Source organism: Myotis daubentonii, chromosome 5 (genome assembly GCF_963259705.1).
Source record: "Myotis daubentonii chromosome 5, mMyoDau2.1, whole genome shotgun sequence".
Classification (NCBI taxonomy): Eukaryota; Metazoa; Chordata; class Mammalia; order Chiroptera; family Vespertilionidae; genus Myotis; species Myotis daubentonii.
Window position 1 is genome coordinate 12863016 of NC_081844.1, and position 27556 is coordinate 12890571.

At 41.9% G+C, this 27556-nt stretch overlaps 1 protein-coding gene across 1 annotated transcript in view; it reads left to right on the forward strand.

Annotated features, from left to right (window-relative positions):
- EBF2 (EBF transcription factor 2) overlaps window positions 1-27556 on the forward strand; it is a 196195-nt gene that overhangs the window by 112810 nt on the left and 55829 nt on the right. The window contains exon 7 of the mRNA XM_059695946.1: window positions 18809-18890. Coding sequence (XP_059551929.1) covers window positions 18809-18890 — 82 coding nt within the window. The remainder of the gene's footprint in view (window positions 1-18808; window positions 18891-27556) is intronic.

Consider the following 27556-nt stretch of genomic DNA (forward strand, 5'->3'; position numbering starts at 1 on the left):
GTGTTCTCTCAGCACCACCCTGCACCTTCACATGATACGCTAAAAAGCGCCCAAGATCCGTGGTGGAGCCCAGGCCCTGACAATCCCTCGGTTTCCATGCTCACAAGTCACTCTGATGATCTTCATCAGCCCACTTTGTTTCTGAAATGGTTTTCTGAAAAGCCCATTTATTTTCTTTTTTAAAGTATGTTTTTATTGCCTTTTTAGAGACAGAGGAAGGGAGAGGGAGAAGGGAGAGAGAGGAACATCAGTGAGAGAGAAACATTGATAAGCTGCCTCCTGCACAACCTCTATTGGGAATCGATCCCCAAACCCAAGCATATGCCCTGATCAGGAATCGAACCAGTGACCCTCTGGTGCATGGGTGGCTGCTCACCCACTGAGCCATACCAGCTGGGCAAAAGCTCATTCTTTTCTAGGTAAGAGAGCCTGAGAGAAATCCTGAAATTTACAGGGTTGTTAAGGGATAAAATCTTTCATAACTTCTCAAAATTGAGAGTATTACAAGGAGAAAACATATGCCAAAATTTCCAAAAAAGGAAACTATTCTCAGGGGCTGAGGTGAAAATACTTCAAGGTACAGGGCTCCACTGGGTCTTGTAATCAGAACAATAGGAAAATGACCAGCGCCATGGGGCTGCTGGAGAGCTGTGGGAACAGGCCCGGTTTCTGAAACCACTGTTAAGATTGCACCCTCAAGGCCAAAGCAGGTGTTTCCGGAGCACCCCAGAAACAGGTCTGGGAAAGCCTCAGCCCTAGGCTGGAGAGCAAGATGCTTATTTTCTGTGCGTCTGGTGCGTTTCTGAGCACCTGTGGGCACAGGTGTAGCTACTAAGGGCACCTTAGATGTCACATTGCTGTTCGGATAGTCAGCATGGATGTTACATCCAGGGGATAGCTGGATCTATAATGTCTTGTGACAAAACTATGTATTGCAAGAGTCAGAATCCAGGCTCAGACATCTGATTATGGAACCGCAAAACTTCGGGCTTAGTCATGCTCATGAAAGCCATTTGGCCCTGTTTTCTCTGTGAACAAAGCTATCTGTGTTGGTTCATTTAATCTAGCATATATCTGGCAATTATTGATATTAAATTGATTTAGTGTTTCGAAAGATGTTTCAGACACCAAATACAGAACTCCTAGTTTATTTTACAGCTGGATACAGCATGTGAATTCCTTCCCCGTGTAATCAGCTCTTGGTTTAACCCCTAAAGTGTGAGCATTGATCCCTTCTTAACTTGGCGACTTAATTACTCTCCATCGTGCCCTCCTTCTGTGTAATTTATTCTCTGGAAATAAACTGGTGGAGGATCACCTGCGTGAGATCATTTTTACTGAGTAGACATTTTGCTAAATGTGTCATGGTTATTTACCAGAAGGCTGACTCTACGGTAGAGACATTAACAATATCTGCTATTTCACAAGAAAGTTCTAAAAGGTGTTTTGGGTTGTTTCCCAAAGCACCTAAGTAATTCTCCCAGCATCTCTCAGAGGTATTAGTCAATTTTACAAGGAAGATATGTGAGGAATGTGTCTGAAGGGTGACAGTAGGCAAGTGAAACACAGAGGTGAAAATATTGTCAGTAATATAGACAGTAATTGAACAGGATTGCCTTACTCTGAGGCTTTATCCTCTAGGCCACAGTGCCTCCTACATTACATTATCGGTATTAACATAAGCATGGGAGATTAATTATATAGATCACAGGAAAAGTAGATGACATTTTCCCCCACTTCTTACTGAGTCATCTCATTAGGAGAAGAGTATACATTCAGCCCAGGTTAAAATAGTTCAGAACAAAATTAGTTCACAGACTGCTTTATCACTTTTAAAAATATTGTAACATAAAAGTTAATGTGATTATCTTTGTTCATAAATTAAATAAAAGGTGTTTCCCTGGCCAGTGTGGTTTAGTGGTGGAACGTCAGCCGACTGCCAAAGGGTTGCAGTTTGTTTGATTCTGTTCAAGGGCATGTACTTGGGTTGCAGGTTTGTTTCCTGGCCCTGGTCAGGGTGCATGTGGGAGGCAACTGAGCCATGTGTCTCTCTCACATCTATGTCTCTCTCTCTCTCTCTCTCTCTCTCTCTCTCTCTCTCTCTCTCTCTCTCCCTCCCTCCCTCCCTCGCTTCCACTCTCTCTGAAAAGCAATGAAAAAATATCCTCAGCTAAGGATTAACAACAACAAAGTGGTTTTATTATAATCTTGGCCAGCCTCAAGATAGAATATATACCTAACAAAATAATAAAGACTAGAACAAACTGTGCAAGACCATGAACTGACTTAGTTCAGTTTACTCATGTGAAATTTGAACTAAAAATGCATCCCTAACCCCTACTCCAGACCTTGGATAACAGCAGGAGATGGGAACACATTTTGATTAGCTTAGAAGCTGTATTATCAAATGAAAACTTACAATCATGTTACTGGGATTGTTGCAATCTCCTTTTATTTATTTTTTTAAAATAAAGAACTTTAGACATGGAATAGATGCCTGGCTGCGTTTTGGACATAGTGTTGTTGGAATCACCTTGGCAAACTGAGGGATGGTGACTTTTCAGGTTCTGTCAATTCTACCAGGAGAAATGGCTAAATTATAGCTTTATTCCAGATGAATGAGCAGCCAATAGGCTCTGACTCATGCCTGAGACAAGATGACTTCCTTAGGATCTTTGTAGATATCAAATATTCCCAGGCTTTTTTCTCAGGAACGGTTTTCTTTATTTGAGTCATCCGATTACATGGTCTCAAGTGAACAGTGCATGTAGACACATAATCTACTGCATGATAGTGTTGGGCCAGAGGCACTTGTGTGCCATTTCTGGGTGTAGACTTTGACAGGGAGAGACTGGCATCGGAACCCTGGTGTCTGAGTCCACAGAGAATGCCGTCTGGCCAGGGCTGCCTAGGGCTGCCTAGGCCCGCCTTTCTCCCAGCGTGGCTGCGTGGCCTGCTGGGCGTCTTCCCCAGGGAGCTGTGGCCATTGCTTTCCCAGGCTCCTGGACCCAGTCCTGCAGCTCATTTAAGTCCTGGCATCTTCCTGAGAAAGCAGAACAGGCTCTGTGACCTCTGAGTGAAGGGCGGAGATGTTCTATACTTCCAGGTCAGCTGCCGAATCCCCCAGAGAAGTAATCTTTTTCTCTAAGGCTGTGTTCCATTAGTCACTGCTTGGGGAGAAACCATGCACCCAACTTTCAACTCCAGGGCAGCGAAGGCTCACTTGGGTAAAACCAAGTCGAGGCAGATTATTCTATATTGAAAAGGTTTATTACCCAGACCTTTTTTCCCCTCATGATGTTATAATTTCTGTCTTTTGTTTTTGTTAATCCTCACCCAAGGATATTTTTCCATTGATATTTAGAGAATGGAAGGGAGGGGTAGAGATACACAGAGAGCAACATCAATGTGAGAGAGACACATCGATTGGTTGCCTCCCTGCCCCAACCTCGGGGATGAAACCAGCAACCCAGGTACGTGCCCTTGACTGGAATTGAACCCAGAACACTTCAGTCTTCAAGCAGACACTCTATCCACTGAGCAAACTGTCTAGGGCAAAACTTTAGTCATTTATTTAATTCTCTGCTGCATTCCAACAAAAACTTTCGATGGTTTATTTGGCTTATCAGCACTTCTTTTAAAGGCATTTGGAGGGTGAGACAGCCAAGGTCACTAAAGATCTCAGCTGAGTTTTGGGGATTAAAGGCAACTAATATTGTTTTGTGTTACTTTGTGGAGTGTGTGTGTGTGTGTGTGTGTGTGTGTGTGTGTGTGTGAGTTTTGACACAATAATGATATCTTTTCTGGCAAAGGGAATGAACAGTTGAACTATTTTAAAGTTTAGGATCCTTGTAGCTATCAAATATTCCCACAATCTTTTTCTCAAGAAAGGTTTTCTTTATTTGAATCATTCTGAGTTTATGGTCTCAAGCGAACCTTGCTGTGTAGACACATATTCTGTGCCAGGCTTTCAGGATAGATCTTATTTAATGAAGAGCAGGAATAAGTATCTAAAACCAGCTTTCATCTTTAGAAATGGCCTGAAAAAAACAAATCGCATCGGTTTGGATGTTATTCGGAAAGCTGGAGCTGGGCTGGGCTCAGTCAGACTTCTGAAACCTAAAAATGAAGCCAGAGTTTTGTTTTAAGCAAACTGGGGCTGACTTATAGATGTCACATGAATCTGCCCCATTCACATTTAGCCTTTCTTTGAACCCGGGGTGAGAAATCCCAGTAATTCAAATGGGGTGGAGCATTTTATGCCTAGCCTTCATTTTTGAAATCAAGTGGCTCAGCCCTGACGGGTGTGGCTCACTTGGCTGGGCGTTGTCTGGTGCACTGAAAGGTTGTCAGTAGGGGGTGTATGGGAGGCAGCCGATCAATGTTTCCCTATCAGATCTATGATTCTCTCTCTCGCTTTCTCCTTTTCTCTTTCTCTCTTTAAAAAAATCAATAAAATATATTTTAAAAAGAAATGCAGAGGCTCGGTTTCATCTCGTTTTAGTAAACCAGAATATTTCTGAGCATCAGTGTGATATGGTATGCAAGAGAAAGATTAGACATAGAGGACAGAGCAGGAGAAGTGCCCAGGGACTGTGTGTGTTCCCAGCGGAGGGTGCTTGGGGCTAGATGGGCCCTGGTTCCATCACTACATGTTTTTTGTTGGCGCCTCAGTTTTTCAAAGAGAAAATGAAAGAAGAGATTCTTGTTATCTACTCATAGGAGAAGTGACAGCTGATGAGTTAGTGGTCTCTGTGAGATGACCAGCATGAATACAAAATGCAGTGGTATTAGATAATGAAGAAAAGGGGAAAATCTCTTCATGGCATTTGAAAGAAAGGTTCCATTTTGGTACTAAGATTTGGAAATCTCCAAAAAGTTAGTGATTCCTATAGAGTTAATAGGGACTTTAGAATCAATAAAGTTTGAATTTTAAAAAATTGGAAATAATGACTGATTCGTGAAACCTCATGGAGATTACAGGAGTTGGGTTGAGATTACATTAATGTAATCATGGCATGCTAAACCGACAGACAACACCCTGGAATATTAGCCATATCTAAATGCTTTTTGTATCAAATTCTTGACCTGATTTTTGTCCCAGTTTCTTTTTTATATCAACTAGATTTAGTTCTTCCTTTAAGAAAAAAGTTTAAAAATTCTAATGAAAGGCGGCTGTCTCTACCATGAGTAACATAAGAAAATCTGTTTTGCCAAGGCAGCAACACAATATTGAAATACCTGGTTTTAAATTTTATGTGGGTTTGGCAAATGCAGTCTGAAAGTGGCTAATATGATACCCGACCTGGTGTTAATAGCCAATGATAATTCCATATGTACCACCTGCTACCTGTCAGGTTACACGTTCTTTCTTTTTTCCTTTTCTGGCATGAAGGTTACATTAGCTGTGAATATGGGTCTTCGTGGCTAGAGAGGCGGCAGCATGAACTTCTCTATATGAAATAGAGCCTTGATGTAATTATCATTTTGGTTTCTTTTCTCCCGTCACCCCTTCTTCCCAACTCACTGCCCCCCATCAACATCTATGAAGCTCTTAAAAAGCACAACATCCCATCCTGAATTTGGGGAACTGGGGAGAGAAAAGAAAGGAGAGAAAGGGAAGGAGAGAGAATGAATGAAAGCATAAACTAGAATGTTTGTGGAGGAAAATCCTCCCGCCAAAAATATAAAATGAGAGAAATTTCCTGGAATGCACAGATGAGGGGGAAATGCGTTAGCCGAAGGAAGATGTGGGTTTGTTAACCAATTGCTTTATACCTTAGTGTCTAAGTGCCACAGTCATATCTCTTTCTTCCTAAGAACATGTCAGGAATTTCTCAAAAGCCAGCTCCACCTGGATCACAATTGCTTCCTCTCTATTCTCTCCCACTGGTACATATTTTGAAATTGGGCAAAGCTGAAGAAAATATTTTTTAAAAACCCCAAACTTAAACCAAACGATTCGCCTGTCAATACATGGGACTTGACTGAGTGAGTTGTCTGACTCTTCCGTCTCAAAGCTCTGCTCCAGTAGTGCTTTCGGCCCAGAGCTTTATGGGAGATGGGGAGACCCTCCGTTCACACATTCCCTGGCTGGAGAGAAATCAGGTTTCCTATTATAACCACTCAAAATGGATTATGGAGAGTCTAAAAGATGAGCAAAGAACATCAGAATGATTTTTTTCTTGAAAAGTGAAGACACTATCACATAGTTTTCAAAAGAAACTAATTTTTGCCTCTTACTGGTATTATTATTCCAGCTGCTGTTATGTTCCTTCTGAGTAACAAGGAAAGGCACAGAAAATTCCCTTTCTTTCAGGCTTTAAAAAAATCTTCCTGAACCATTTAATCTCCTTGGATGGGGACTAAAGGCAAAAGCTATGGTTTGACTCAGAAAAATTGCCCAAAGGTCTGAGGTTTCCGAAACTCTCCAAGTAATACCATTGCTCAGAAAGATTGTTGCAGCTTTTTTCAGGTGCTTTCAAAGTAGTTCCTCACCACGGTCAGTCATTGTGGTGGCCCCGTGAGGGAGCGGCCTCAGGTTCTCCTCCTAGACAAGGAGAAGAAAAAGGAATCTAGGCTGAGTCTCCAGAGATTCCCCTCAGTCGGGCTCCCCGGCATCTGCTCCGGGCGGTGGGCACAAGCCTCTGAGGTGCTAGTGATTAGTGATCTTTTTAACTTTCTTTTCAACTCCAAAGCTAGTGTATGTCCTAGCTTTGTCCATATATTTATGGTTAATAGTGAGAAGTAATGGTGAGAAACCTGGGAAAATTGTTTCCCATCCTTCAGATGAAGTTTCTATTGTGTATAGAGTCACTATAAAAACGAAGTGATAAAAAGCCAGGCACATTCAGGCGGCTCTCTTCTTTTGGCCCAAGAATCTTTTGGCCACTAATATTAGTGATTTTGCCGAGTGGAAGGACCAAGGAGCTCAGTATTTTCTCTAAAGTTATTTCTCTTCTCTTTGAAATTTAAGCACTTCCTTTGCCAGAGTACGCATTTCCACTTTCTAGATTCATTCTCAATTTGCATGACTATATATTAAGCTTACCTTGGCCTTCCAGATTCCCACCATATTTAGAATTTTCCAGAAAGTCATCTACCTACCTTGAGGTCTCCTCTTCCTGGTTTATTTTTCAGATCAAAATTCAGCTTCATGCTTGGTTGTAAAATTATATAGGTTCACGTTTTCAAGCACACAGATGCTTATGTTTCTTTGAGACTGTACTCTTCAGCTTTAAAGAAGGACCCTTCATTGTAATCATTACCGAAAGGATACAGTACTAATGGAACTTAATTGTTTCCACTGGATGCATCTCGGGTGTTTTTGGCAGCCAAAATGAAAATGATTCCAAATACCATCAAAGGGGCTTATAAGCACCCAGCATGCACAGAGTGTTTGGATATACAGTGGAGTGTTAATATCATTATCTCTCCTAATACAACATACGGTTCCTTTAATCCTCTCCCGCCTCTGTGATCTTAGAAGATCCCATGGATAGAAGGCAGAGAATAAAATACTATATACAAGGAGACAAAGGGAGAATTAGTCCCCATCCTCTGAGTGCATTTTTTTTTAATTGTTTGAATCTTGGCTTCAAACATGTACCTTTATCAATACTGACTTCTGTATCTTCCACGCTAGTTTGAGTTTGCATGCGACATCAAACATACCTTTTCACACATGTTCTTTCCAGATTTTTTTTTAACACTTACTTAGCAGTTTATAGAAGGAAGTGAATGATCTCCTCAAGCTGCTTACAAATTAAAAAAAAATCTGTGCTTATTAATTATGCAGGATTAGTCTAATTATAATTCAGCAAATTAATTAGCGACAGAAGGTGTTCTGAAACATTGGAGTACATTTGCATGTTAAATGGAGAGGCTAGTCTGTAATATATGTAAATTTATGCATGGCTTCATAGTTTAATTTAAAAATTTGCAGCTGCATATGGTATGGGAGCAGGTGAAAAGTCAGTTTTAGTTTAATGATGCTAACAAACATTGGATGGTGTCCTGTCTTAGCAAGAGAATGCACTCATATCTGCTAATCTATGACTTTGTCATAAGAATATAATATTACATAGATGCTCAAACTCAAGGTCATTAGTGAATAGACCCATAGGTGCAATAGGTATAAAGCTGAAAACTGCAGAGAGAAAGCTATGACAGGAGCCCAAACTATGAACTTCATTCTCCACTTTATCCAATATTGCTTATTGAATCAGTCAGACTTAGCTTCGGGAAAGTAGCATTTCAGCCTGTGGGTACCTTTTTGTCTGACTGGTATCTATTCTGGCAGGTGCAGAAGAGTTGTCCAACCTTGATTCCCTTTCCAAATATTCACATTTTCACTTCATTTCAATTTCCTGGAGCCGTGGGAAAGTTATTACCAAGTTATGAATTAATGGTAGGGTAGAGAGTTTTACACATTGGCCTCAACCATCTGGCAAAACAGTAAAACCAGCGGACCAGGCAGCAGCAAAGGGCTCTTGGTGTAATTGGTGTTCACTGCTCAGCCTAGCATAGATGAGCTTGGGGGGAGGGCTGAGGACGAAGGGGGAAGGGAAGGCGGCAGAAGGGGCACTAAGGAAATAGGACGGTAAGGACCCATTAAGCTGATGGCTGGCTAATAACTTCATTTCTCTCCTTCACCGAGTAGTCCTGGCATTAGAAAGGGAAATAGATTTGTATTCTAATTCTGAAGCCTCACTGAAAGATGTTTCCTGAACTCAGTCTGTATGTTCAGTTTCACCCAGTCTTTTCCCCTTTTCTTGATGAGAAGAAAGAGGAAGGGATACAGCAAAAAGGAGGATACAGTTTTTTAAAAAAAGAAAACCGAGGAAGATGGAGCTGTGCACATGGCAATGAGCCCTCCAAAGACATTTTGTGAGGACAATTGAAATTACAAACATGCTCTTAGTGTGTTTCAGTCCACGTGAGGCCCAAAGAGTTCAATTATTATTTTCATTAATGGTGTCAGATTTCCATTCGAGTGCAAAAACAAGGACTTTTCCTTAGAGGTTTTTCCCCTGTGAGTCTCGTAGTGCCAAGTAATGGAATTCAGGAGAGGGAAGATGTGTCTGAATGTAGAAGAAAAAATATTCTAACCTATAACCTCTGGTTCTCAGAAACTGCAGTGTGTTGCTGGTCAAAAATAAGTGGAGAATCAAAGTGGCCTCCTTGTTTTGGCACCTCGGCAACTGTTTACAGCCAGTTGCTTGCCACTGGAGCTATGGGAGACATTCCCTCCAGAAGAAATCATGAAATGGCTTTGAAATGAAGTCTATCGATATGGAGTCAGATTACACAGTGGGGGAAGTCGCTCCCTCCTGGTGCCTAAATGAATATAGCAGATCTTACTCCTGAGGCTGTGTGTTTGGTAACGAAGGCACTATTGCCAAACTGAAATGCCACTTCCAGGAGCTTGTAATTGGCGTGAATGCCAAACAGAAAATGGCCTGTTGCCAGGTAGGAACCAGAGTCAGTGTATGTAGCTCTGAACTATTTTCCTGCCCATTGTTTACTGAAAACAGTGACGAGGATTTGGGCCCTTCATCTTTGGTTGTTTTTGTTCTCTTCCTGCAATCTGTTGTATAGATTAATTACAGATTCTTTTTTTAAAAAATCTCTCCCGAAAAATTAAGGGAAGATCTACAAGTGGAATATATGTTAATAGTGAAAAATAAGGAATGTAGAGGAAGAACAAAATCTGATTTTGTGACAAGTCCTTCTGGTAACTTGGTATGGAAAACAGGCCATTTTAAAATGGGGGGGGGGGCAGGGACAAAGGGGCAATTCAGGGGACAGGGCACGGGGCACAAGTATGCCTGGTGAAAGGTGAAGGAGCTAACTTACTAGGTATCAGGCATTTACCCAAATACTTTGCATGCATAACTATTTCTCACTACTCTTAGGAGTTCATCTTACAAAGGAAGGAAGTAAAGGTCCCCAATAAATATTAAGTAAGCAAATAATAACAATAATAATAATTACAGAAGACTCAGCATTGTGTGAAATGGCTTGCTAAGGACACCCCAAAGTCTGAAATTATCTGCTATGAAAGGAATTAACTCGATGGTTTATTTATTTATTTATTTATTTATTTATTTATTTATTTATTTATTTATAAATATATTTTATTGATTTTTCACAGAGAGGAAAGGAGAGGGATAGAGAGTTAGAAACATTGATGAGAGAGAAACATCGATCAGCTGCCTCCTGCACACTTCCCACTGGGGATGTGCCCGCAACCAAGGTACATGCCCTTGGCCAGAATCGGACCTGGGACCTTTCAGTCCACAGGCGGACGCTCTATCCACTGAGCCAAACCGGTCAGGGCTCGATGGTCTATTTAAACATCTCCACTGTAGGAGAATCCCCTCTGTCCCTCAGATAATTCTTTCTAAAGTTAGCTTTGTTGACTTGATTCTCAAAAAATGTTTTCCAAGGTTTAATTCAACTTATGTTACACATATGACTTCAGGCTTTTTTCCTTATAGTCTTCATGGACAAATGGGCTTGCGTCTTCCTCACACACTCTAGCAGTCTTCTACCTTCTTTTTGCAGAGGGCTGCAGCTGTGTGATCTGTGCCATCTTTGGACCATGTGGATTCTTGAGACATCTTGTTTTCCAAATATCTAATAGACTTGCTTATCTTCCTCTGCACACTCCAAAGTAGCCACAGAATTTCTAGAGAATGAAGTCCCTGATAGGAATGAAAGGCTTTTTTAATTTGTTTGCTTGTTTTGTTTTGCAACGTGAAGAATGGCTCCACTCTCATATCTAGGGAGTGAGATGAAGGATGTGCTGTGATCCCCCAAGTAGATCAATGAGGCACTAGTCTCCTAAAACAAAAATCTGCTTGGCAATGTGTCCCACCTCTCCTTCAAAAGAAGCTTCGCCAAGCTCCTGCCAGAGCAATAGATTTCTAAGAGTCGGGCAAACCAGAGTTCCACTCTTAGCTCTTCCACTTACTAACTATCTGACCTTGGGAAAGTAATCTGACCTTTCTGAGCCTTGTTCATCTCCTCTGTAAAATGGGGACGTTAATTCTCCTACTCTCAGAGTTGGGGGGATTAAGTGAAAGCATGCATGGCAAATAATATGTGGTGAATAAATACGGGATATATATGCCTAAGTGACCATTACGACCAACTGGTTGACTGAATGACCTGTTGACCAAATGACCGGTCAGTAGCTATGACATGCACTGACCACCGGGGGGAAGAAGCTCAACACAGAAGCTGCCCCCTGGTGGTCAATGCGCTCCCTCAGCCAACCTCCTGTGGCCAACCAACCTCCCACGGTCCCTTCCCCTGGCTGGCCGGCTCCAATTGGCCCTGATCAGGACTGGGCAAGACAGCCCTGATTGGCCCCAATCGCCGGCCAGGCCAAGGGACCCCACCCATGTACAAATTGGTGCACCGGGCCTCTAGTTATTACTATAATCATCATCATAACAATTCCTTAGGTAAGTGCAGTTAGAGAGGTTGAGTATAGTTGGAAGTAAGAAAATTTATTGCTTAAAGATTCCTGTAAACTTAAATTTTTTGGATCTGAAATGGCCTTTTATTGAAAAAGTCTAGGTGAATAAGCTTTAGTGGTAATATGAGCCTTCCATAGGAATGTATGGAGACTAAAGAGTCTATACCTACTCTGTTTATGTATTTACTAGTGGCCGGGTGCATGGATTTGTGCACATTGAAGGGAAATTAATTAGAAGAAAGATTCGTGTGGTAATTACTGCAAAAAATTACATGTCAAAATAGTAAATATAATATAGTATCATAAAATTAAAACACACATGCAGTTGGCACCAGTGAGAGCTTTATATGAAGCGAGTCAACATTTATTTTTAAATTGCCAGTGCGCATCATATGTACTGGCCAGTCGGTCAGAGGGTCAGAGACATACAGTTGGTCACTTAGCCTTTTGTACATATCGATATTTACTTCTTAAGGGATTGTATAATAAATGGATTACATAGAAAATCAGCTTATAAAAATGAGTATTTGACTTAAGCCTAAAGTAGCCACTCATTTAAAAATTTTAAGCCATCTTCCCCTTCCCATGGATCTTCTTGGACCTTTGCACCAGTGCCATCTTACCAAGCAAATCTCAGGTACCGTGCATTCTCAGATGCCCTATCGTCAAGTGTATAGGATACAGCAAGAACCCATGGAGAGTCTGACATCCCAGAGTCTACTTAAATTTGTGGACTTAAATGAGACTCCCATAAGGTCCTTAGAGCTTCTTACCTGGGCTGAAAACCATCAACAGATTTCTCAAAAGCAAGTGGTGTTCAGGCCAAGGCTGCCTGTCACCTTACGTGGACTGCCGGGTTTGGATTCTGTTGGAGGTTTCTGGGGAGGAAAATGAGTTCTCTGTTGCTGGAAGGTTCAAAGAGAATATCACAGCGAAGACCTAGATTAAAGCTGGATCATTATCATTGTGCTTTATACTAGTGTCAAGTGGAAACCAATCACCTAGGACAGTGGTTGGCCAACTGCGGCTTGCGAGCCACACGCGGCTCTTTGGCCCCTTGAGTATGGCTCTTCCTAAGCCTTAGGAGTACCCTAATTAAGGTAATAGCGATGGACCTACCTATATAGTTTAAGTTTAAAAAATTTGGCTTTCAAAAGAAATTTCAATCATTGTACTGTTGATATTTGGCTCTGTTGACTAATGAGTTTGCCGACCACTGGTCTTAGGAGTTTTCCTACCACATAGCTCAGCGTGAGCAAGTGGCCCTCTGGGTATGTCCCTCCAGCTCAGGCTCTCACTCTGACTACTTCTCAAACGATGTTAGCTTGAGAGGGTCCTGGGAGAAGAGAGGCAACTGTCCATTCCTTTCACATACAATTTTATGGTCCAGCCCAGCTGTGGGCAAACTACGGCCCGCGGGCCAGATCCAGCCCATTTGAAATGAATAAAACTATTGAAAAAAAAGACCGTACCCTTTTATGTAATGATGTTTACTTTGAATTTATATTAGTTCACACAAACACTCCATCCATGCTTTTGTTCCGGCCCTCCGGTCCAGTTTAAGAACCCATTGTGACCCTCGAGTAAAAAAGTTTGCCCACCCCTGGTCCAGCCTATCCCTATATTTGGTAGTGCTCAGAAATGATATGAGAGTGTTTTAAAGGAAAGGGGTTACCTTATTTTCAGAAACACTCCCAAACAGTGGAAGCCAATTGTATTTTAATTTATAGGACTCTGGAAAAGGAGGTTTAGTAGTTAATCCAGATAAATTGTGTTTTCCTCAAAAATCAATGGACATAGACCTTTAAGCACCTACAGTGTTTGAGGCTAATTCTGAAATGGCTCAGACTTTAGTGATCCAGCCTACTTATGTGGCCATGGTGGCAGAAAGAGAACCAGATACTACAGCAAACCCGTGCTTGGCCCTTGGAGATTGTGGAGGGTGTCTTCATCTCCATAGTGCATAGATGTAGCCATATCATCACAGAAGTTGTTTCCAGAGTAGGCAGAATTAGATCTTTTTAAAGGAAATAAATTTCAAAATGAAAGGTGTTTTACAAATTATTTTTCATAGAGTAAGGCTCTGCATAATGGTAGCTGTTACTAGTGCCAAGTTCACATTTTTTTGATATACATCTCCTCTAATCTTTTTGTTTAAAGAAGCTTTTGTGCCTTCCATAGTGCTCTCCTAAAGATGTTATGCATTATAATTTCTTAGAAGGCACTAGAGTTTGGATTTCAAATTGGAGGTAAATTGAATGGCCTCTTCCACACATCTGGAGAAATATTATACTGGGTTCTGTACTAGTCAGATCACTGGTTATAATCCTAGATTATGGCATTAATATTAAGTGGTTATCCTTCCTGTGGTTTAGAGATCCCTCCCTGTCCTACCACCAGACCTTAAGTCCACATCCTATTTGTGCATCTAGTTTACATATCAGTTTCTATCTGGGATGTGCTCAGCACTTGTCTAGAGCCACCTAGAAGCTTTCATACTATTCTTAGACAGTGCTAAGTGCTCCGATATTCCAGAGAATGGGGAAGAAAAGAGATTTATCGGGTACTAGGTGAGCCCCTGGGATTGTACTCAGACCCTTATTCAGAGGTCTCCAGACTCATCTCAGAATCTGAAGAAGCATATTTTGAATAGTTTGGTTGTGTGTTCCATGAGGGCAAGGATTTTGTCCATCTTGTTTGCCATCATGCCTGAAAATTGGTGGCAAATATTGCATACTTAATAACTATCAAGTCAGTAAATAAATGAGCTCACCAGGGGTTTTCAATAGTAGCATTTACTTCCATGCCACTATCTTTGACCTAATGTTTTCCTCTTGGTGTGCTATCATCCTCTCAATTTTTGAGAAACCCGAATCCTTCATAGTTTTGTTGTTATTGTTGCTGTCTTTGCTTTTTTAGACCATATTTTCTGAAGTTTATTTTTAATTCTCACCTGACAATATGTTCATTGATTTTAGAGAGAGGAAGGGAGAGAGAGAGAGAGAGAGAGAGAGAGAGAGAGAGAGAGAGAGAGAGACATTGATCAGTTGCCTCCCATACACACTCCACCGGGAATCAAACCCGAAACCTTTCGGTGTACAGGATGACTTCATCAAACTGAACCACACTGGCCAGGGCTCTGAAGTTTTGTTTAAACAGCCATATTGATATATTATTTACATACTATACACTTCACCCATTCCAAGTGTACAGTTCAATGGCTTCTAGTATATTCACAGAGCCTTGCAACCAACCCCGCAACCTAATTGGTGCAGGAAGCATAGGACGCCAGATGGAACTTGTTGCCAGAAAGGCCAAGGTTTAAATTCTTGTTTCGTCACTCACCAGCTGTGTGGTCTTGGGCAAATTTATAAATTCTTGGCGCCTTTGTTTTCCTAGCTGTGAGATGATTTGCCACTCATAAAGTTGTGAAAAATAAATGAGGCAATGAATATCAAGAACATAGCTGGGAGCATGGCACAGAATAGACATTTGGCTAGCCTTCTTGCCTTGTCCTCTGTGACCCTGTACCCTTCAGCTGATGGACCACAGAGGATGGTGAGCAGGGACAGAGATGGCTGCAGCCTATGATATTCCTGAGCCACCTTCTCCTGCCTTGGAAGCATAGAGAAAGGATGCTAAGGGAAGGTGCATCTCGCTCAACAACCTGCCCATCAACCTCATGATACCACCAGCTCCGGCCAAGGCATCAGCCAAGATGCCCCATTTTCTACCAATCAGCCATTCCTGCCTCTTTCGTTCACTCTCAGAGCACTGGGCTTGATATATCTCTCAGAAAAGCCCTGTTCCCACCTCCAGCTGGGCTTCAATAAGTGATGATCTTTTTGCCTTCAGTGGTTTCTGCCCCCAATGTAGCCATTTCTGGTGGGTTTTCAACTCTCTGTGTTTTTCTTAGCAAGCATAGAATAGTAAGGCTGGAAGGAACCCTAGGGATAATCGGGTTAAACCCTCTTAACACTTGAAGAAAACAAGGCCCAGAGAAACGAGGTAACTCGGTTACAAAGTTAGTTGGTAGCAGATCGAGACTAGCTCACTGCCAGCATTTAATAAATATTTATGGAGTGAAGGAAAGCCCTTTGGTTGACCTAGGAGCTTGATTGAAATCTGAGGGTTTGAGTTCACTTTTGGGGGGAGGAGGGAATATTTTTTTTTAAATTATTTTTCAATTAAAGTTTACTTGAGTTCATAATTGTAAATGTATTTTATTGTTGAAAGTATTACAGATGTTCTCCTCCCCCCACCCCCCCATTGACTCCCCTCCACCCTGCTGCCACCCCCTCCCCAGGCCTTCACTGCACTATTGTCTGTGTTCATGGGTTATGCATATATGCATATAAGTTCTTTGGTTAATCTTTTCTCAGCCCCCCCTTCCCTCTGAGATTCATCATTCTGTTGCATGCTTCCATGTCTGACCCCCACCTCTCTGTTCCTCTTTATCTATAAAAGGAGGATAAACCTGTAGTTGTTAGTGCATCCTCTTAAGGAAGGAGATTAGAGGCCCTGTGAAGCGGTGATCATATTTATATAGTCAACATTTTTTGGAGAAAGTGAAAATAACTTCCATCCCGATGAGCATCTACACATTTGGTCTGAATCTTGAAATTCATTTTGGTTTCCCATTTCTAAGTAAAGAGAGCTGACATTTTGCAGGCAGCTCTGCCTGCAGAGGGATCTGGACCCAGGGGACTTGTTCCCTGAACATTACCCTGTGGTTAATGGCTGGTTTGGTCAGGAAAGGGTTCTGTACCAAGCCCCTGAGCATGATGGGTGGCGGGGTACAAGGAGGCAGGTGGAAGACATCAGTAAAAAGAAGAGAAAAAATTGGAGATGTCAGTAAGCCCCAGAATTCCTTTAAATTAATTTCTAGGTCCACATGTAAACTATCCAGGCCATAATTTCTGGTGCTGGCCACTTAGAAATAGAAATAACTAAGCCTCTTTTACAAAGTACTATACAATATAAGAGGATTCTTCCTCCGCCCCCCCCCTCCCCCACCACTCTCTTAGCCTTTGTGAACAGAATGTTATATCTTTAGTGTGCAGGGGGCTGTGTAGGTTGAAACCAGCAAAATGAGTCAAAGCTGGGTGTTTTCCATCCTAAGGACTGTTAAGGGTCCTAATTTAAAAATGAATAAAGCCTTTCAGCAGGCCCCTTGTTTCCCTAAACCAATTTGATTTTATGTAAACATTTATCTCCTTTGCACTTTTCCACCCACCACACCATGGCTATAATAACGCCTTCATGAACATTAATGTGTTCACCAGATACGTTTCGGAGGAAGGGTGGGGTAGGTAAGGGGAAGTATAACACACACAGAAAGCATTATAAGGAGCCCAATTGTGGGAAAACTTTCCCCAAATCAAGGAGTTAGTGAGAGAAAGCACTTGATTAGATTCTAGTGGGTTTTTTGTTTTTTTGGGGGGTGGGGTGGGGGGGATGGGGTGGAGGTGACATAGGAGGCGAGAAGTGAGTCACTGATGGGGCCTTGGAGGGCGATGTGGTGCGGGGGTGGGGACTATTGTCTGGAGAGAGACTTCCCAGGGAAAAGGCAAGTTCTGAGTCTGCGGAGAGCGTCTCAGCGCCGGCGGTGCCCGCAAGGACTGCGGCGGAGGCGGACGCACGAATGGAAGACTGTTTCCCCGTCAAAAGCAGAATGTTTGACTCCGCGTCCATCTTCTCAAATAAACGCGGCTCTCGTTGTGAAGTGCTCCGAGGGCTGCGGGCAGGCTGCGAGTTTGAAGGCCGCTGCGCAAACCCTTGGGAGCCGTTCCTCGGCCTTGTCATCGCAGGCCCCTGGGTGGGCACCTCCCGCCCAGAAAACGTTAAAAAAAAGATGGTTATACTCCTCAAAGGAAAAAAAAAAAGATTACAGGGAGATGTGAAAAGCAGATGTTATAAGATAATGAAAAAGTACTTAACTGTTATTTCTAAATTCACACCCAACCTTATTCATTAGATAGGGGGGCAGGAACACTTGGCCACTTATTTTTAGCAAGTCTAGAGAAAAAGAGATTCACAGAAAAAAAAAATAAAACCCTCAGAAAAGTGCAATTCCCCTCCTCTCCTCCTTTATCATTTACTGTTTATCTTTCCATCGCGTTTCCTTTTTTTTTTGAAGTGTGAAATACCATCCATTGGAGTGCTCTCTAGTTCTTCTGTGTGATTTGTAAAGAATTAACAATAAACACGAGGTCAGCATGCGAGCATCTCACCAACCGTGGCTTTAAAATAGAATTTTTGGGAGCACGGTTGATTTCTTCTTATTTTTGCTGGTAAATTCTGGGGGAAATGTATATCTTTTCCTTTAAAGTTCTAATTCAAGGCATGGATGTGAGAGTTCTGAAGGGACTTTGGGACTGCGGTAAAAATTTCGTTGTCATAGTAACAGAAAGGGAAATAGGCCTAGCTCACCTGGGACTTTAGCACTGCAAAAGCTGGATTTTTTTTTTTTTTTAAGGAAAAAGACTGCAAGTAAAATAAATGAAAAACTTATTGTATTTTGAAACAAATTTCCAAACATTAAATACATAAATCGCTGAAAAGGCCGCTTCTGCCATTTTTCTTGGTGGATGTACTTATCTGATTAAAGATGCCCCATTTTCAAATTAGTTCATTTAGGAGATTATTGGCTTAAAAAATATGTCTTACGAATGATGACCTCGGACCATTATTCTGTGCCTTTCTTTTTTCTGGATAATCTCTAAGAAGGAGTAAAAGGACATTCGCCCTTGTTATTAATCATAAAACCCCCAGCGTGTACCCTGCACAGACTGACTCTGTCTTTGAGTGGTAACATAACATTTTCTGATGTGTATGCACATTGGCTGAAAATATCAGGCCCCCTCTGTGTGTGAGGGTGTGGAGGGAGGGGTGGTGAGCAGGAGGGTGTGTGGCCAGCAGAAGGCCACATTGGGGAGGAGGCCTGGGACTCTGGGCTAAGTCATGCCATGTTCAGCCTCGGAGGGAGACGTTTCCGCTCCGCAGGAGCCACTGCCCCTTTGGAAGCCTTTATTTTTTTTTCTCCTGAGAGAACGCCCTAGCAACTTGGGGCGTGGGCACAAGCAGACCCCGCTTGTGAACCACTTTGCAGTCCTCCACAGTGATGGAGCTGACTTGCCACGGAAAACATCCAAATTTGCAAATTGCGGAGGGTCAGCCATGTTCCTTCCCAGGCAGGGCCGCTGAAATTCCCCAGGCCTGAAATACAATCACCTTCAAATCAAATCTAATAGAATGCATGGATATTCTCTCTTCAAACATGTTTACTTAAAAATGTAACGCATTGCTTTCTTTTCACAGATTCTTTTTAAAGTTTTTCCTCAAGTGCAATCAGAATTGTTTGAAAACAGCAGGAAACCCGAGGGACATGAGAAGGTTCCAGGTAAGAGGCCTGCAGATTTTTCCTGGGAAATAAGTCATCCTGTCTCCTCTCCTTCGTCTTCCTTTCCTTTCCTTTCTTTTTTCTTAGAACACATGATTCACAGGTTGCCAACAATGAAACAGATCACTGTAAGCGAGATCCCTCATCAATAGGTAGCAGTGAGGGTTTCTTCATATTACAGTGCTCAGGCCTTCTGCCTCCAGTGCCCACGGCCCAGGGGACGGGCACCAACCCGTGCTGGAGATTTGATTTTAAGCCCTCAGGCTGCCCTTCGCACACACAGCTGCCCACAGCAGGAACCATGTTCTTGATATCCAGCCGCCCTGGGATTTCTCAAAGCGGCGTCTCTGTGCTTTCTGCAAGCAACAGCCTCTGTCTTCCCCTTTCCACCGGTTAACTATTCAGTGGTCTCACTCGGAGTCTTTTGGAAAGCAGCAGCCCGAACAGCCGTGGTCGCTTTAAGATCGCGGCATGACAACAAGACCCACGGGACAGTGACCCAGCTGCCTGGCAGTTAAATCTGCCACCGGTTTCATCACCCTTGCCACTGATGTACCGAGGATGCAAGCTAATAAAAACACAGAGCCAGGCAAAGTGTGTCAGGGCGGAGATGAGAGGGAGAGCAGCCCCTCTCTGCCCCCCTTCCTTAATCTTTGAAGGACCCTTATTTAATCCACCAAATGGCTTTCCTGCCACTCACACCCAATCGAAATACACAGGGCTCCCTTCCCCACAGGAACATTAACAACATGTTAAGTGATAGTATTCGAGCTGGAGACTTTAAAAAATAATCCTGGCAGCGACGAGCAAGATGGGGATGATTAGCTTCATGTTTCAGGTGAAGAAAATGAGGTTCTGGGAGTTTAAGGAACTTGCCTCTAACCACAGGGAGGAGGTGGTGGAGCCAGAAGTCCACCCGACCATAGCTTTGCGAGGTGTACAGCACCCAAGTGTGTGGCTTTGCGATGCTTTTATGAAGTTCTTAGTAATTTTGAACAAGGGCTGCACCTATTTATTTGACACTAGACCCCACAAATTATGGTGTAGGAACCGAGTCATGAAAGAGTTCATGGAAGAGAGGGGGATGCACACACAGGCCAGAGAGAACTACTTCGAAAAAAATTCTTTTTCCTACCACATCATGATTATCGATCTTCCTGGGACCTGGACATTTTTTGTTAGTTATTTAACACTATTACCAGCCTCTCAAAAAATTAAACCCCTCCCTCCCCTCGATGCAGTATGATATGAAGACAAATAGAAATACATTTGTCTGGGGGATCAAGTAGGAACATTGTGCACGGGGAAGTCAGTGGTACACACTATTATGGAAATGCATATAATGGAAACATATCATTTCAGTCCAAAATGATGTGTGAAATTCAAAAGAATTCTCAAGTGCCTCGATGACCAAAGCTTAGCTTTCACTTTCTGGAAGAAACGGAGGCAGGGACAGTAGCTGGCAATGTGGATTCTTACACCTGTATAAAGTTAAAGAGCTCTTAATAGAATGCCTTGTCATTTTATTTGTCCCAAATCATAGAATTGTACTCACTAAGCATGCTAATTATTTCCCCTACTTCTTTAGTTATTTACTAAGTGAGATTTTCAATGTGCTTGTGTTTTTAACAGGGTTACAATAAATATTGCTGGTCTCAAAATGAGGAATTTTTATCCTATGTGAAAACATTTGACTTTTGCAAAGACAATGGAAGAGATCTTTTTAAAAAAGTTTGTAGATTCTATGATTGTCTTATTTCTGGAGTAGAATTAAAGGCAATTGGCAGGTGTGGGGTTTTTTGGGGTAGTTTGTATTGAGATAAAATTCACATAACATATCAATCACCATTTTAACTATTTTAAAGTGTGCGATTCAGGGGCTCTTAGAACATTCACAATGTTGTGCAACTATCACCACTATGTATTTGAGACCATTCCCATCATTCCAAAAAGAAAACTCATACCTCCCAATTCCCTTCTCCCCACCCACTGGCAACCTCTAATCTACTTTCTGTTTCTATGGATTAGTCTATTGTGGACTTTTCATATAAATGGAGTCGTACAATATGTGGATTTCTGTGTCTGGTTTCTTTCGAGGCTCATCCTTGTTCAGACTTAATTCTTTTTTATAGCTGAGTAATATTCTATTATAAGAATAAACCACATTTTGTTTAACATTGCATCGGTTGATGGGCACTTGGGTTGTTTCTACATTTTGGCTTTTATAAATAATGTTACTATAACCATTTTTGTGCAAGTTTCTTTTGTGAACAAATGTTTTCAGTTCTCTTGAGTAAATATGTAATTGTAGAATTTCTGGGTCATATGGTGACTCTGTCTTTAACTTTTTGAAGAACTGCCAAACTGGTTTCCACATGGCTCTACCATTTTACATCTCCATCAGGAATGTTTGAAGGTTCCACTTTCTCCATATCTTTACCAACACTTGTTATTTTCTGTTTGTTTGCTTTTAATTCTAGTCATCCTCTGAGTGTGAAGTGGTATCTCATTATAGTTTTGATTTTCTTTTTCTAATGACTAATGATTTTGACCATTTTTTTCATGTCCTTATTGATCATTTGTGAATCTTCTTTGCAGAAATGTTTATTCAAATGCTTTGCCCATTTGTAAATTGGGTTATTCATCTTTTTATTCTTATGTTGTTCAGGTTCTTTGTATATTAGGGTTACTAGGTCCTTATCAGATAAGTAAGTGATTTGTAAATATTTTTTCTCTCATTTCATCATTGTCTTTTCACTTTCTGCAAAGTGTCCTTTCATGCAGAAAAGAATTGGCAAATTTTATGCTGTAGTCAGATTCTATTAAGCATATAACCTTCAATGAAAGCTCTTTTACGTGGGGAAGGCTATTAAGGAGACAGACTTGACTATGTGCTGTAATGGTCAAGTGAGAAATTTGGAACAAGTTCAAAATATGAAACAAAACCAGAGGTGGTATGTAATCATGGTGGTGAGTAGAATGATCTAAAGGGATGGTGATTTAAGAATTCCTGGAATAGATATCTCATTCAGAAAGAAAAGGTAATAATTTTAAACCATGTAGACGATTATTTCAATCCTCCACTTTCGTTATATTAGCAAACATACTCTTAATGTGAACTATACGTTTATGGAGATTTGATCTGAACAGAATAGAACTTATTTTCCAGCCTGAACCAAATTTCTCTTTAATTCAGTTCAAGTCCTAAGTATCATGGGCATATATAAAATATTTATTGAAGCACAGTGGACTTTAACCCTTTTGTGACTCAGACCCCTACGAGAAATTGGTAAAAGCTATAGTTTCTATCCTCACAAAAAGCTACACTTTAACAAAGTTTTGCTTAAAATGCCAGGGGTTCCCAGACTTCTTGAAACATCTCTTAGGGTTCCACAGAGGCCTGACTTAAAGAGATGAAACTCATCTAACACCCAATGGTCATCCTCCATGCAATTTAACCATTAACATGGGGGCCTGACACTGAAGACTGTTCCTGAAGATCTTCCCACTCTCTTGACTTTAAATGCCATTGGATCCCAAATGACTCTGGATGCATTCCTCAGACATCACCCTTTTCTGGAGCTGCAGATATACAGCTCTGCCTCCCTCCTGGGCATCTTCACTTGGATGAAGGATGAGTACATGTTCACACCTCACTCCTTGATCCGTGCCCTCCTCATTTTTTGTTAAAGTGTCACTTCTTCCACCTAAGTATCTGTTAAACCCATCTCTCCCGAAAAACTGTAAAAGGCCTTTCTACTCCTTCCTTGTCTAATCGACCGTCAGCACGGCTGCTAAAATTATCTTTTCAAACATGTCACTCTGCTTGCTGTATGTTATAAATACCTACTGTCCATAGACAAAAGCTTAGATTTACAAAGGCATGGCAAATAAGCATCTTTATACCAGGCATGCACCTTGCCTGATGTTTCCATGTGCCCACTACCCAACAGGCACACCTCATTGATTTCCACTACATGGAATATTACTTGGAACCTTTCCACATGCTCTTGCCTCTGCCTGAGAGCCCTTCACCCCTATTCAGGTTTCGATTTCTACTCATGCTTCAAAACTACACCTTTGTGAGGCCTTTTCTGACTCTTCCTGTCAGTAGATGTTGATTCCTTCTCCTGGGCCAACATATCATTCTCCACAAGCTACCCTAACACAATTGATCACGTTGCCTTGCAGTCACTGTTTGTCTAATAGACTGTGTGCTGCTTGAGGGCAATTAGTATGTTTTATTTATTTTTGTATTTCTCCCCAGTGCCTAGCACAATGCCAGCCATTTTGTAGGGCTCAATAAATTGTTATTGAATGAATTTTTAAGAGAGAAATTTTAAAAAAAATGGAAGGAAGGAAAGCAGGAAGGGAAAAAAGAAAAGATTTCCAGGGCCCCCAAAGTACCTTAATCCATGAACCATGCATGCAGAAAATCACTTCTTCCCTCCCTGAAATGGAACAATTCAGTAAAGCACCCAGATTAACAGCTCAGTGAAGGAAAGGACAAGAAATGTATGTCTAGTTTAAGCTGACAGGCCTGTTAAGACATAATGAACCCCATTCTTTATTTCTCTGCATCGTGGGTGGAGAGCAGGCAGTTGGAAAATCCAGAAGAAAATCAAGCCAAGAATAGGAGGAATCAGGCATGTTGTCATTTTCCACATTCACATTCTAAGACACAGTAGAAGTTGACAACAATCAGGGCTATTGTTGCCAAGTCACTCTCATAGATAGGCTGGCTGGGTTGGCTCCAAGTCCCAGTGAAAACATAGATGCACTTATTCATGTGCTCATTCACCCAACCACTATTATTAAGGATATTCTGTGTGCCAGGCACTATCCTAGGTGCTGGCGATACATGAGCAAAACAGATAAAATTCTTCTCCCTGGAGAGACTTACATCTAGTGGGTAGATAAGGAAAATAAGATAAGCGATTTACATAGCTTAGCTGTGCTTCTCTGGGGTCTTCAAGTGACCAGCCTGGAAGCACAGGGGCCTATCATGGTGCCATTTGTCTGTGTTGCCTTTTGGAACTCAGTGGTGTGGCAATGTAAGGGTGATGTGGGAACTAAATAACAGCAGCACTATGATAATAGCCTGTGTGGATGCTCTTTCGGATAGTTTTCAAGGTTTTCCACAGCACTCATGTCAGTAGGTCATTTCCTTGAGATTGGGAAGCTTAGAAGCCAGGGTGCCAATTTATCCCCTCCTGCCTCAAAAGGATTCTATGTTAAACAGACATGACCACTGTCCAGGGCTGGTGTGTTTTCCATCATATGAGCAGCACCAACTTGTACATTAGTCATTCTGGAGTGGGTAGCAGATGCCTTGACACATCTCCAACTCTGGAATCATTTTTAAAAAATATATGTTTTCATTGAGTTTTACAGAGAGAGAAAGGGAGAGGCCTAGAGTGATAGAAACATTGATGAGAGAGAAACATCATCGATCAGCTGCCTCCTGCATGCCCCATACTGGGAATCGAGCCCGCAACCAGGCATGTGCCCTGACCAGGAATTGAAACAGTGACCTCTTGGTTCATGGGTCAATGTTCAACCATTGAGCTACACAGGCGTGGCACCCTAGAATCATTGTCAAGGAACTCCTTCACTCAAACTTACAGCTTTCTTATAATTCAGATAAGGGTTCTTACCGCCATTTGCTGAACTTTGCTGAGTGACTCTTGGGTATCTCAAATTTACCTCCTAAATTGCTCCCTTTTTTAGACTGGGCCCATCAAAATGATCATCTTAATACAGTTAAACTAAGGAGCGCACTGAGATAAATATACAGGTCTTAGCATCCTTTGCCTCAAGAGGTATGAAAGGGCCCATGCATTCCTAGTGAATGCAGTCATTTCAGGGGCCAGATCGGGAGCGCCATTGGTGCCGAGTCAATTCCTGTTTGTTTGGATGGGTTTGCACACAACTCCACGATGGGCCTCCTGGAAGGGCATCCTGAGGGGGACTGGAAAGGTGTGAGGAAAAGGATTGGTGACTTGTTACACCCAGCAGGCTTGTCAGAACTCCGAGGAAGAGAGAAGAAACGCACAGTGGTGGGGAGAAGGGAATGGAAGACACGAAGATCTCCTCCATCAAAGACTGACATCTTTGGGGCAGTCAGATAGTGTGAGAGGCCTCGAGCCTGTTAGTGCAATCTGCTGGATGCAACAACTACACAGAACAATGGGGAAATTAATTAGATGACAGAGACACCTCCTATACACAGCCAGCCGCTGGCCATTAGTCTGTTTGACTAAACGATGCAAGAGCAAAGGGCAGGGCTACTCATGTCTTGGAATAGGGCCAAGATCCATCCAACAAACCCTTATGATTTTTTTAAACCCCCAGCTCTTATATAAAACTTTTTAATGGCACCACCATCTATTTTCCTTAAATAAAAAATGTTGAATATTTCTCTCACACCCGTTGAAGAGGGAAACAAGAGTTTAAATTAAGTCCAAATGGTAAAAATTTAATATAGCTCCAGCTGCCTGCAGGTTTCTTCAGTTCAAATCTCTCAGTTCAAGAGCTACCCCAGCTGCTCTGTGATCTCATCCACCATTTGAAGCTGCTGTGCTACTGAGCAGGGTTCAAAGCACATAATGAAAAGCACTTGTCCCTGGCCTCTCCGATCAACAGGTGAGTCCATTATCTGTTGGTAAAACAAACCAGATAGTCCCATTTAAGAAATAATAATTACCTATTTTGAGTCAGAAAAAAAAAACCCTCTGAGAGTCTGCGGATCTTTTATTTAGTCTAATGCTTCAAGCTTTCCTGTTTGATGCTAAACTGTCTGCCACCCTCCCTCTGCCTTTTGGTGTCACAAATAGGGACAAGAATCAGGGAGATAAGAATTTTGACCAACTCATATAGGAAATGTGTTTACAGTTATTTGTGGGAGAAAAGGAAAACAAGTGGATGCAGGTAGTTGCCTATGTAATTTTGTAGAGAGGATATGTGAGATTTCAATGAGGTTAGGAAACTCCAATTGGGGCACTAAAACCTGAGCACATCCAAGAACAATCAGATGCAGCCCTGGCTGGTTGGCTCAGTGGATAGAGCATCAGCCAGTGGACTACAGGGTCCTGGGTTCGATACCTTGGTTGCAGGCTTGATCCTGGTCCTGGTCTGAGTGCGTGCAGGAGGCAACCAATGATGTGTCTCTCTCACATTGTTGTTTCTCTCTCTGTCTCTCCCTCTCCCTTCCATTCTCTCTTTTTTAAAAAAATCAGTGGAAGAATGTCCTTGGGTGAGGATTCACACACACACAAAAGAACAATCGGATGCAGAACTTCCTGGAAAGCAAAGCTTTTTTAGTTTTGCAACAAGAGACATAGATTCCTAAGCAGCTTATGGGACACACTAGTACGTGGTCCTGATTTTTGATGGATGACAGGTGATTCATGGGACCCCTAGGGGCAGAGTTCGGGTGGAAGAGAATGGTCCAGCCAAATCAAGATGGCATCAAATATGTTATAACTCCCCTGGGGCTCTCAAAATGTTTGCTAGTACAATACTGCCCTTGACCAGAGCTATCCTACTTGGCATACATTTTAGATGGGAAAAACAATGAGGCCAATGGAGCAGCATGAGGCCAGCTGGAAGTAGCAAGTGCCTATGACCTTTGAGATGATGGGAAATTTAGTTGTAAACAGGTTAATGATCTTTGAGCTCCCTGATGACAGGAAAGTCTGGTTTTAAAAAAAATTGCCATTTGATTTCTATACATATTCAACTAATTTTTTAAAGACAGTTTCTAAAAGATATCCCAATCCTAAGCCAAATTTGCCAAAACATGCCAATGGAAATGCTGTTGGCATACTACTCTACTTATGCTAATTAGAATTAGTTTTTAAGTTCCCAAATAACCATTTCAGTAACATCAAGTTGTATAGCAAAAGTTTTTCAACTCTTCAAGGCCTATCTCAAATCTCATTTCTTTGCTGGAAATGTTTGTTAGTGCCTTCAGCTCAGGTTAATTTTTCTCACCTTTGGACCCCTAGAGTACATAATGGCCACACAATTGAGTCCTCAATGTATTACTATAGAGTAATTATGTATTACTGTAGAGTAATATTTTCTGATTAAGTGTAGTGTTTGTTATGCTTCATCAACTACATGGCAGCTCCTTGAGGTCATGACAGTGTTTTCTGGAAGCCTCCCTGGCATGTAGCACATGCCTGGGAGTGTCAAACAAAACCTCTGACTGATTAAAACACAGCACTGCCTGGTTACTTGGGAAAGGATCTTCTCAGGAGTTATGTCATTCATGCCACAGTCCCCCGCCCTCGGTGTGAGCAACCCCAGAATGCCCTACATCTGTCTCAGCAGCAATCAACCTTGTGTTCTCTCCTTTGGTACTTGATAGTTAACTAAACAGACAATGTAGCCTTAGGAGTTATGAAACAACAGTGATGTGCTAAGAATTCTGGGAATTCCTTTTAAAAAAGATGACAAAATCCATACTTGTGGTATCGGTGTTTAGAGGCAATTCTGGAGACTCTGGCATCCAGTAACAAAGGAGAATCTGGGCTGTAAATCTGGTTTGAAACTATGATGTGTGCCAAGAATAAGCTGGTAAGGAGAAACACAATTCGCAGTAGCCAAGTTGTTTGTTGTTAGCCTGGACTGAATTAGTGTAGGCTTACACAGATTGCTTC